The sequence below is a fragment of the Macaca nemestrina genome, chromosome 17 (genome assembly GCF_043159975.1).
Source record: "Macaca nemestrina isolate mMacNem1 chromosome 17, mMacNem.hap1, whole genome shotgun sequence".
NCBI lineage: Eukaryota > Metazoa > Chordata > Mammalia > Primates > Cercopithecidae > Macaca > Macaca nemestrina.
The window spans coordinates 91,966,792-91,979,357 of NC_092141.1; the positions used below are offsets into that span (position 1 = coordinate 91,966,792).

The window sequence follows — 12,566 nt, forward strand, 5'->3', positions numbered from 1 at the left end:
AGGGCGTGGAGTCTGGTCTCCTCGTGGTTCTCTGCTGCAGCTCACCTGGGTCAGCCGCCCACAGACACCTTTGCTCCAGGAAAGGGTGGGTTTTCTGACAGCCTAGCAGCAGGGCCAGTCTGTTACTAAGTCCAGCCTCTTCTCTCCTTGGCTGGCACTCAAACTTCAAGTGCAGGTCAGTAAAGGTCCCAAAATATCACGGCCCAACCGCTGGCCTGTTTGCTCCCAGGACAGACAGGCAGTGCTGCGCTTCCGCGTCCAACAAAAATGCACTATTTAACCTCCGCCTCCGCAGGGCAACACCTTTTATGAAAACCACGGTGACATGGAAAGATTTGTAAGAAGATGCTGAGTCAAAGAACAGACCTCAAAATTATGTGTACAGCTCTGCTAAAAGTTTATCCACCATAAGATAAAGACAAAGGAATCACAGAAGCCCACGTGCTACCTCACATGGGTGATTCAGGGTGAGGCTCCCGCAGGTGCCGTTGGACATGGACCCTCACATGGGTGATTTAGGGTGGAGGTTCCCATGGGTGCCGGTGGACATGGACCCTCACACGGGTGATTTAGGGTGGAGGTTCCCATGGCTGCCGGTGGACACGGACCCTCACATGGGTGATTTAGGGTGGAGGTTCCCATGGGTGCCGGTGGACATGGACCCTCACACGGGTGATTCAGGGTGGAGGCTCCCGCAGGTGCTGGTGGACACGGAGCCTCACATGGGTGATTTAGGGTGGGGCTCCTGCGGGTGTCGGTGGACACGGACGCCTCAAACGGGTGATTTAGGGTGGGGGCTCCCGCGGGTGTCGGTGGACATGGACCCTCACATGGGTGATTTAGGGTGGGGGCTCCCGCGGGTGTCGGTGGACACGGACTCTCACACGGGTGATTTAGGGTGGAGGTTCCCATGGGTGCCAGTGGACACGGAGCCTCACATGAGTGATTTAGGGTGGGGGCTCCCGCAGGTGTCGGTGGACACGGATCCTCACACGGGTGAATCAGGGTGGGGGCTCCCGCGGGTGCCGGTGAACATGGATCCTCACATGGGTGAATCAGGGTGGGGCTCCCGCAGGTGCTGGTGGACACAGACCCTTACAGGGGTCACTGAAGTATTTTCTCTAATTTTCTGTGTTTTCAAAGGCAGCTCTAAAGAGCATCGGAACTCTGAACACGTTATAGGTTTAGGAAGACAAAAACGGCTTCTCTCTTCCTATCACCAGGAAGAACCTGACCCTTGGGGTTTTCTTATTTTCTGGCAGTAAAGTGAGAATTTAGTTAACAGCAGCTCCTGGGTGGTGCTTCTGCCCCGGGAGGAGGGGGACTCAGCGGGTCTGTCCCACTTTTCTCTCCCCTCCCCTGATTGCTGCTGCTGAGACCTGAGGACCCAAAATGGCCTCACTCCTCCCCGAGGCTTTTCCCAATCACCCTCCAGGTGCCTGGACTGCCCTGTGGTGTGCAGGGAGAGGGGATGCGTCACTACCCAGAAAGGCATCAGGGAAATGCCGAGAGCGGAGGAAGTGTGGCTGCCCAGCCCCAACCTGCTCACAGAACCATCCCGGGCAGCCTTTGGGGATGGAGCACCCAGAACTTCCTGGAGGAGGAGAGCGCGAGCTAAAGCCACTCCCAGGAAGGCCGGGCCAGAGGCTCTGGAGGCTCCAATCCTGAGAGGCAAAAGGAAGCCGAATCAGGGACACGCTTCCTTCCCCAGGGCCCGTCCCCAGCGCCGCGCGTCCTTCCCCAGGGCCCGTCCCCAGCGCCGCGCGTCCTTCTCCAGGGCCCGTCCCCAGCGCGAGCCTCCAGGAGGAAGCAGCAGTCACCACGCGGGGACAGACGGGGAGAGCTCCAGCCCGGGCCCAGCAATCAGAGTCCGTGGGCCACAAGGACGCTAAGTCTTCTGCACCAAACCAGCAGAGAAAACTAAAAACTGGAAACACTTCCATGGATAAAAATTCAGCCTGTCCCCCACAGCAACAACAAACCTCCAAACCAGGAAACAGAGACTCCCGTGAACAACCCGCCAAGATAAATTCCACACCCTCCACCAGTGTTTCAGGCTACGGGGTGGGGTGTGCGGGGAGGTGGCGGAGACCCATCTTGAATCAGAAATTCAAGGACTAAGTGCAGAACTGGACCCTAATGGGGTGCGTCTAAATAGAGCATTGAGGAAAGTGCGTTAGTGCTTGGCCGGGGCTGGCAGGGGGCGGATGAGGCGCACCTCTGGGTACAGGAAGTGCTTTTTTGGGAATGACCATGTTCTAACATCAGATGGTAGTGGTGACTGGTGATTGCACAGCCCTATAAATTTGCTAAAAAACAATGAATTGCACATTTTAATAGGTGAATTGTATGGCATGTGAATTATACCTCAATGAAGCTTTTATATAAAATTGGGTCGATTAAATTAAAAAAAGAAATTTTAAGGAGAGAGAAAATTGGCTGGGCGCGGTGGCTCACGCCTGTAATCTCAGCACTTTGGGAAGCCGAGGTGGGCGGATCACGAGGTCAGGAGATCGAGACCATCCTGGCTAACACACAGTGAAACCCCATCTCTACTTGAAAAAAAAAAAAAAAAAAGAGACACAAAATGGGTTGGGTGTGGTGGCTCATGCCTTTAATCTCAGCACTTTGGAAGGCTGAGGTGGGGGGTGGATTGCTTGAGCCCAGCAGTTCGAGACCAGCTTCGGCAACATGTCAAAACCAGTCTCTACCAAAAATGAAAAAAGTAGCTGGGTGTGGTAGTGCGCACCTGTAGTCCCGGCTACTTGGGAGGCTGAGATACAAGGATTGCTTGAACCTGGGAGGCAGAGCTTGTAGTGAGCTGAGATTGAGCCACTGCACTCCAGCCTCAGCAACAGAGTGAGACCCTGTCTCCAAAAAAAAAAAGGAACAAAATATATGAAAAATGAAGGCTAAATTACAAGATCCTTAAGAGAAAATAGATTTTAATTAAAAATGTAATAAGGGACATTGAAGAAAGGAAAACAGAAATTATATAATGAAGTGAAAAGGTAAGTTAGAAAGACTAAGAAAATCTTACCTATGTAGAACTGGAGTCTTTAAAACAAAACAAAACAAAACAAAACCCACAATGGACATAGCTAGTATTTAAAACCGCAATCCAAGAAAAATTTCCAGAAATGAAAGCAGATCTGTTTCTACACACTGAAAAGCACCATCAGGTCAACCTGAAGGCAGATCCTGGTGAAACTATTAGACTTCAGCAATAAAAAATAATTCTCAGAGTCTCCAGGCAAAACGGTCACAAAACTTACAAAGGCAAGATTCACTGTGCACCAGACTTCTCAAAACAGTCACACGAAGTGGCGACAGACAGTGCACGGACCAAGAACTTCCCGCACAGCCAGAGGCTTCCTCCAGCCTCAGGCTCCAGGAACGCAGTTCTGACGAGCGCGGCCTCACAGAGAGCTGTGGCTCCAGCCACACGGGGACCAGACACCCGGCCAGAGCCGCGGCGGTGGATGCCGGATGTGACTGCGGGTGGGAGACTACGGGACAAGGGTGCAAGACTAGTATATGGATGTTTGTCCTCGGACCTAAGTAGAAACCGTGTAACAAAAGGGCCAGGGCGGTGGCTCACCCCTGTTATCCCAGCACTTTGGGAGGCTGAGGCAGGTGGATCACGAGGTCAGGAGTTCAAGACCAGCCTGGCCAAGATGGTGAAACCCTGTCTTTACTGAAAATACAACAATTAGCCAGGCGAGGTGGCGGGCGCCTGTAGTCCCAGCTACTCGGGAGGCTGAGGCCGGAGAATGGCGTGAACCCGGGAGGCGGAGCTTGCAGTGAGCTGAGATCCGGCCACTGCACTCCAGCCTGGGTGACAGAGCGAGACTCCGTCAAAAAAAAAAAAAAAAAAAAGGAGGACAGGAGGACAGGAGGACAGGAGGAGGGGAAAAGGAAAAAAAGAAATAGGAAACCAACAATCTTATTGACTGTTGTGTGGGCAACATATGGGGGATTCAAGGTGTTTAGAAAAGGGTTAAGTACACAGATGACCACTAGACCAAAATGCAAACCTTCAATGTGCAGAGAAATTTAAAAAGTCAAAAGCAGGTGATGGCTCCAGGCTGTCCGTGGCTGAGCAGCCAGCACCTTCAGAGGAGACTGTGTGCGGCCAGAGCCTGGGGAAGTGGTGCTGCAGGGGCAAGGAGGACAAGGAGGGCAAGGAGGGCATGGAAACCCAAAGTCCCGGCCTGGAGGGGCTGAGGGCAGAATCCGGGACAAGCAGTGCACCTGGGGGCAGCGGTGGTCCCAGACAGAGAGACCAAAACGGGAGGGAATATTCACAAAGTAAACGTCCAGCAGGAGCACCCACAATCCAACAACGAGAAGACAACAGGCCGACGAGCCGGACACACCACAAAATAACACAGAAGCTGGCCGTCACCACGTGAGATGTCCTTCAACATCGTTAGCCATCTCGAAGTGCAGAATGAAAGCACAGTAGGAAACCACGAACTCCAACTAGAACAGGCAACGTTAGAAAGTTGACAACACCAGCCGGGCGCAGTGGCTCATGCCTGTAATCCCAGCACTTTGGGAGGCCGAGGCAGGTGGATCACCTGAGGTCAGGAGTTCAAGACCAGCCTGGCCAACATGGTGAAACCTTGTCTCCACTAAAAATACTAAAAGTCAGGTGTGGTGGTGCATGCCTGTAATCCCAGCTACTGGGGAGGCTGAGGCAGGAGAATCGCTTGAACCCGGGAGGCAGAGGTTGTGGTGAGCCAGGATTGTGTCATTCCACTCCAGCCTGGGAGACAAGAGAGAAACTCCGTCTCAAAAAAAAAAAAAAAAAAAAGGCCGGGCGCGGTGGCTCAAGCCTGTAATCCCAGCACTTTGGGAGGCCGAGGCGGGCGGATCACAAGGTCAGGAGATCGAGACCACAGTGAAACCCCGTCTCTACTAAAAATACAAAAAATTAGCCGGGCGCGGTGGCGGGCGCCTGTAGTCCCAGCTACTCAGGAGGCTGAGGCAAGAGAATGGCGGGAACCCGGGAGGCGGAGCTTGCAGTGAGCCGAGATCGCGCCACTGCACTCCAGCCTGGGCAACAGCGTGAGACTCCGTCTCAAAAAAAAAAAAAAAAAAAAAAAAAAAGTTGACAACACCAAGGTGTGGCGAGGGGCTGGTGAGGAGTTTGAGGGACGGGAAACTTCTCATGCAGACGGCGGGGACGGGGGCCCAACGGCGGCGCCCGGGGACCTGTCTCACAAAACCGAACACGCGCCTGGCCTCGCTTGCGTCCAACCCTAGGAACGTGCCCCACAGACAGGAAAACGTCGGAAGCGTGGCTGTTGCGCCGGGTGGTGGCTTGAGTCCTTCCTGTGGCAGTGATAAGCTTCCTTCAGGCCAGACCTGCCCTCAGAAACCTGTTTTCACTTTGTCTCGTTTTGTTAGAAATGGGGTTTCCTGGTGCTGCCCAGGTTGGTCTTGAACTCCTGGCCTCAACCGATCCCCCTGCCTTTGCCTCTTGTGCTCGTGGGACTACAGGCATGAGCCCCGATGTCCGGCTATAAACCTGTTTCGAACCAAGAAAACATCAGGTTTTTTCTTATTTAAGGGCCTACGATGGTCGCCCACAGAGGACTCCCTACCAAACGTGGGTGTCTTCAGGCACCGCCATGCCCACCTCCAAATCTCAGACTCACCTGCCCTCCCATCCTTCCTCTGCGAACGCAGAAGTGGATGCACTTTCCAGTCAGGAATCTCCCTGTCTTGCATGTTTCGGCTCCTGGCGACCGTTTCTGCAGCCCCCTTGGCCCTGGCTTGGCCTCCCAGTCTGGCTGCCTCAGGCTCCGCACCACCCACGTCCACCCGGTTGGTCCCCTGCTGTCCTGGCCGCCTGCCCTTCAGCTGCTCCACCCCGGGGCCCACAGAGAGGGAGCTGAGGATCAGCCCCACACCGAGCGTCTGGCTCAGGGCGCCCTGTCACTTCTGCTCTTCTCATTTCTCTGGAGAGGACTTGGCAGAAGCCAAGGAAACACTGTCCATCCCCGTCTTGGTGGTCGACACTGCTGTTGTCCCTGTCACCCGAGGCCTCCTCAGGCCCCAAAGCCCTCACTTGCTCCAGCCATGGCCCCATCACAGCTCTAATCCCTGAGCCCCAGGCCCTGGCCCCTAGCCCTGATCCCTGGTCCTGATCCCTGGTCCCCAGCCCTGATCCCTGGTCTCTGGTCCTGATCCCTGGTCTCTGGTCCTGATCCCTGGTCCCTCGTCCTGATCCATGGTCTCTGGTCCTGATCCCTGGTCCCCAGCCCTAATCCCTGGTCTCTGGTCCTGATCCCTGGTCTCTGGTCCTGATCCCTGGTCCCTCGTCCTGATCCCTGGTCCCTGGTCCTGATCTCTCGCCCCTAGTCCTGACCCCTGGCCCTGATCCCTGGCCCCTGGCCCTGGTCCCTGGCCCCTGGCCCTGATCCCTGACCCCTGGCCCTGGTCCCTGGCCCCTGGCCCTGATCCCTGGCCCCTGGCTCTGATCGCTGATCCCTGGCCCTGATCCCTGACCCCTGGCCCCTGGCTCTGATCCCTGGTCCCTGGCCCTGATCCCTGGTCCCTGGCCCCTGGCTCTGATCGCTGATCCCTGGTCCCTGGCCCTGATTGGTCCCTGGCCCTGATCCCTGACCCCTGGCCCTGATCCCTGACCCCTGGCCCTGATCCCTGGTCCCCGGCCCTGACCGCTGATCCCTGGCTCTGATCCCTGGCCCCTGGCCCTGATCGCTGATCCCTGCCTGGCCCTGCTCTCTGGTCTCAGAACAAGGGAGGGATGGGCTTTTCCTTGAGGAGCTCCCCATCCAGGCTGCGGCCTCATGCACTTCTGAATCCTGAGGCTGCTCGGCCACAGTTTAAGGATGATAAGATCCTGAAATCAGGCCGGATGTGGTGGCTCCTGCCTGTGATCCCAGTGCTTTAGGAGGCTGAGGCGAGCGGATCACTTGAGGCCAGGAGTTTGAGACCAGCCTGGCCAACATGGTGAAACCCCGTCTCTACTAAAAATACAAAAATTAGCCGGGCGTGGTGGTGTGTGCCTGTAATCCCAGCCACTCGGGAGGCTGAGGCAGGAGAATCGCTTGAACCCGGGAGGCAGAGGCTGCAGGGAGCTAACACCACTGCACTCCAGCCTGGGAGACAGAGAGACTCTGTCTCAAAAAAAAAAAAAAAAAAAAATCCTTAAATCAGTGTTTCCCATGGAGCATCTTCTGTTAACCATTTCCCACACGGCTTCCTGCCGGCCCCATGGAACATCTTTTGTTAACCATTTCCCACACGGCTTCCTGCCGGCCCCAGCGACGGCCGCGCTTCCTGGCCGCACCTGCTTGGGGCTACACCCACCGCCATCGGTGTCCCGGAGATTAACTATGGGGAGCTGCGGGCTGAGAGCCTGCCCCACCCGGGAAAACACGGCTCTGCCCTGTCTGCACCCCAGAGACCTGGACCATGAGGGACACCCAGGCCAGGGTCCGAGGTAGCGGGGCAGTGGGGACCCTGGTGTGGCCAGGCCCACGTGAGGCTCCATGTGGCCCCTGTGAGCTGCTGAGCGCCTCACCCTGTTGTCCCGATGAGGATGCCGAGGCCCAGGGCAGGGCAGACGAACCTGGTCCCTGTCACAAGAGTAGGAGGTGGAGGCTAAATCTCAGTCACTGGCCTGGGGTCTCTGGACCCCCAGGAACCCTGTGCCAGGACCCTCCACGGTCCGTGTCCAGTCTCCCTGCAACTAGAGACCAGCACGGGCAAATGTGGCCAGCGCTCTGCTGGTGACACCCCAGCCCCGGGCTCCTCAGTCCCCACAGGGAGGCAGAGGCTAGAGCCGGCCCGGTCTGGACATGGACGCTTTCAGGCGCACCCTGACAGGGAGGACGGGCAACATGGATGCCTGCAGGTGCACCCCCACGGGGAGGACGGGGACATGGACGCCTGCAGATGCACCCCCACGGGGAGGACGGGGACATGGATGCCTGCAGATGCACCCCCATGGGGAGGATGGGGACATGGACGCCTGCAGATGCACCTCCACAGGGAGGACGGGGACATGGACTCCTGCAGATGCACCCCCACGGGGAGGACGGAGACATGGATGCCTGCAGGTGCACCTCCACAGGGAGGACGGGGACATGGACGCCTGCAGATGCACCCCCACGGGGAGGACGGGGACATGGACGCCTGCAGATGCACCCCCACGGGGAGGACGGGGACATGGACGCCTGCAGATGCACCCCCACGGGGAGGATGGGGACATGGACTCCTGCAGGTGCACCCCCACGGGGAGGACGGGGACATGGACGCCTGCAGATGCACCCCCACGGGGAGGACGGGGACATGGACTCCTGCAGATGCACCCCCACGGGGAGGACGGGGACACGGATGCCTGCAGGTGCACCCTGGTGAGGAGAATGGGCTCCTCTTCTTCCTCTATCGTCCCAGGGACAGCTCTGCAAACAGCTTCCGTGTTCTGTGCTTTCCCACACATAGCTTTTAAACCAGGATGGTCACCTGGAGCCGCTGCAGGTCAGGTGCAGATGCTCGGGGCGTCCACAGCCTTCACACAGAAACCCCCTGCTTTCAGCAAAACAACTGAGATGCCGGCGGGTGCCAGGAGGGGCACGGCAGAGCGGAGGGTGGCCAGTGTGCGGAGCCCACACACAGAGGACAGGGCCCCAAGCCCGGGGGAGGGACCCGATTCCCGCCTCTCGGCCCTTACCTGACCTCCCTCGTCAAAGGGGCCCACGTGGGAAAACCATGCCCGCGAACAGAACCAGGTGGGCATGATCACCGTTGGACCATTTGCGGTGAAAACCTAGGAGCAATTAACGTTGACAGAGTTAGCAGAAAAGAACAGCTTGTCACAAACAACCTACAGTTTATTTCCACAAAGTGTCACGAGACAGTGACAGATGAATCCGTGTCCCTTCTCCATAGGGACAGGGGCTCAAGGGGCTTCATGACAGAGCTGACGTGTCTGGGCCCCACGGCTGAGAGATGAGGGGAGGAGGCAAGGGGAGACCAGCGGCCAAACCCAGTCCCACCTGCAGGCCTCACTCCCGAGCTCACTGGCTGTGCCTCACCAAAAGGACTCCTCTCTGCTTCTGATAGACAGAAAAGTTTTCTGTGGAAATCCAAAGTAAACATGCTCCTTTTAATCAGGAGAAAACCATGAAATAGCATAAAAGGATATGGAGAATAATGAGATAACTTGGATGAAACACACGAGTCCTAGAAAGATGTAAACCATGAAAACTGACTCAAAAAGAAATAGAAAATATGAATCACTAATAAGCGGCAAGAGAAGACCCCACAAAGAAAAGCCCAGCGCCAGACGGCTTCCCTGAACCCTACCAAATGTGCAAAGAATTAATACCAATCCTTCAAACTCTTCCAAAAGTAGAGGAGGAGGGAACGCTTCCCAGACGATTCTGAGGCCACCAATACCCTGACACTAAAGCCAGACAAAATCCTACAAGAAAACAACAGGCCGATATCCCTTGTAAATACAGAGGCAAACGAAAAAACCCCAGCAAACGGACTCCATCCTAGAGAAAGGACCCACCACGGCTGAGTGGACTCACCTCATGACTGTAAACATGGGTCAACATACGAAAATCAGCGGAATCCACCAACCACATTAATGCAATGAAGGTCCAAACCCACATGATCATCTCAATAAATTCAGAAAAACCACCATTCCATGATAACACTATCAACTCTGGGATAGAAGGGAGCTTCCTTCACCCGATGAAGGGCACTTACAAAATCCCCACAGCCAAGGTCACACTTCAGTGGTAAATACCGAAAGCTTCCCCTAAGGTCAGGGACGAGAACATCTCACCACTTCTACTCTACACCGTGCTGGGGATTCTCGCCGGAGCGGCTCGGCAAGAAAGAAAAACAAACGATATCCAGCTGGGAAAGGAGGCAGTCAAACCGTGCCTGGGTGCAGACGGCACATGCTCCCGTGAGTGGGAAACCCGGGGTAATACAGATAATACACACTTACACACACGCACACACAGACACGCACACATGCACTCACATTCACATGCACACACAGACATGCACACATGCACTCACGCACACACACACGCACTCACACACAGACACGCACATATGCACACACAGGCACACAGACGCATGCTTTCGCACACGTACACACACATGCACTCACACATGTGCACACACGCACACATGCACAGACGTACACACATGCACTCACGTACACACGCACACACGCACTCACACATGCAGACATGCACACATGCACTCACACACTTGCCCACATGCACACATTCTCACACACGCACACACACAAACACATGCAGACGCACACATGCACTCACACACTTGCCCACACGCATACATTCTCACACATGCACACACACATACACGTGCAGTCAGATGCACACACACATTTGCACTCACAGACATTGCACACACACGTACTCATACACACTTGCCCACATTTTCACACATATGCACACACTACACAGATGCATGTACACACATGCACTCACGACATCTCACATGCATCTCACACATTCTCACACATGCACACACATACATGCAGTCACGAACATACATGCACTCATCCACTTGTGGCACACTCTCACAGACACGCATACATACGCACTCAGACACACTCGCATACACACTCTCACATGCACAAGCTTTGTTTCATTTCAGATCATTTGTATTTCTGTATCTTCAAGTTCACTACGTTTTTCTTCTGTAATTTACTGTTTTTACTTCTGTAATTTACTGTTTTTCTTCTGTAATTTACTGTAATTTACTTCTAATTTACTGTTAATTCCATTCTGTGTATTTCTTATCGCAGACATGGTAGATTTCATCTCTATTAGTTTCATCTGAGTCTTTTTCATTATCTCCATTTATCTACATAAAATGTTCAATTTTTCCTCAATCTTTCTGAACATATAGAATATAGTGTTTTAATACACGTGTCTGCCAAACACTTGTTAGGATTAACACAAATTTAAAATGTTTTTCATTATAGGTTGCATTTTCCATCTTCTTTGCGTGTCTGACTTATTCATTTTTATTGCAAGGCAGACATTGTGAGTTTTATCTTGTTTGTGCTGGGTCTTTTTTGTGTCATATAAACATTCTTGAACTTTGTCCGGGGACACAGTCACTTGGAAACAGTCTCAGCATCTGCCAGGTCAGGCTGGAGCATCATTTGGTCCAGGGCTGACTGCTCCCAGTCCCCTGCATTCACACCCAGTGCCTGCGGACTGTGAGGGTCTCAGCACAGTGGAGCTCTGGGCGCTGTCCCTCTTATCTTTTCAGGTGCTTCTTTTCCTGGCCTCGGGCAGTTTCTTCACACACTGGTGAGTACTGGGTTTTAGGAGGTGGTGCCTCCGTTTTCCCCTCTGGGATCTTTCTGCCTCTGTCGGGGTGGGAGTCTGTCAGCTACATGGTCCTTCATTACCCTAACGTGACTTAGAGACGAGACACTGTGCAATGCCTTGGGCTTCTTTTTAATTACTTGAAAGGGGAAAAACATAGATTTGAAAAGTGACAAAAAGAGAACAGAGAAAAAAATTACGGAATAAAAGTTTAAAAACCTTCATAATGAAAGGAGAAACCACTAAGGCAGGAATACAAATTAAAATCAAGACTCCTTGTTCCTCTTGTTTCTATTTTTTAATTTTTGTGGGTACACGATAGGTGTAATCGTTAAGAGTCACTGATTCTTAAACTCACTTTTCCTCGAAGAAAGGAAATCTTCCCAAACATTTTTTGGAACTGTGCTGGAATCCTCTGTAAAGGGGCGGGAGTGAAGTTAAACTGTCACGAATTCTACAGGGAAAAAAAGGCCAGGAGTTTTCCGTTTAATGTCACACATATCCGGTGACTTCCTGTCTGGACAGAGCTACGAAGCAGAAGGCACCCAAACACGCCAGTGGCCACGACGGTCAGCTCACCCCACCCCGGTGAACCTCGGGCCCGACGTGGCCCCAGCCTGTGGAAAAGCCAAGCTCTGCACGCGCTGTACCGAGTGCTGCCTCGTCCCCGCCCGTGAGCCGCGGGCTCGGTGCTCCTGCTGGCTTTCCACAGCCACACTCTGCTTACCGAGCGGGTCCTCACCCTTACTGTGCGTCTGATCCCTGTGAGGCCTGCGGCTCCATCGAGGTGCCTGACCCGCGCTCAGTGATGCTCTGGACCACTACCCAGGATGTGGTGAGATCCTTAGCAACCGTGTTAAGAGTTCTGGGGAGAAAGATCACCACAAAATGCAGCGCAGACTAAACAGAAGAGCTAAAACTATAAAACTCTAGAAGAAAACATACGGGGAAAACGTCCTGACATTGGATTTGGCAATGATTTCTTAGATGTCACAAAAGTACAGGTAACAACAACAACAACAAAAACAACTGGATAAACAGGAGTATACCAAAATTTAAAACTTCTGTGCATCAAAGGACACATTAAAAAGACTGAAAAAGTAGTCCACGGAATGAAAGAAAATATTCGCAAACCATATATCTGATAGAGGTTAATATCTAGAATATATAAAGAACTCCTATAGTTCCACAACAAAA

At 53.7% G+C, this 12,566-nt stretch overlaps 1 protein-coding gene across 1 annotated transcript in view; it reads right to left on the reverse strand.

Annotated features, from left to right (window-relative positions):
- LOC105469355 (UDP-GlcNAc:betaGal beta-1,3-N-acetylglucosaminyltransferase like 1) overlaps positions 1-12,566 on the reverse strand; it is a 144,825-nt gene that overhangs the window by 31,937 nt on the left and 100,322 nt on the right. Inside the window, exons 8-13 of the mRNA XM_071081935.1 lie at positions 8,521-8,806; positions 7,559-7,613; positions 7,230-7,427; positions 5,667-5,902; positions 3,298-3,495; positions 1,542-1,897 (exon numbers count right to left, since the gene is read on the reverse strand). Coding sequence (XP_070938036.1) covers positions 1,542-1,897; positions 3,298-3,495; positions 5,667-5,902; positions 7,230-7,427; positions 7,559-7,613; positions 8,521-8,806 — 1,329 coding nt within the window. The remainder of the gene's footprint in view (positions 1-1,541; positions 1,898-3,297; positions 3,496-5,666; positions 5,903-7,229; positions 7,428-7,558; positions 7,614-8,520; positions 8,807-12,566) is intronic.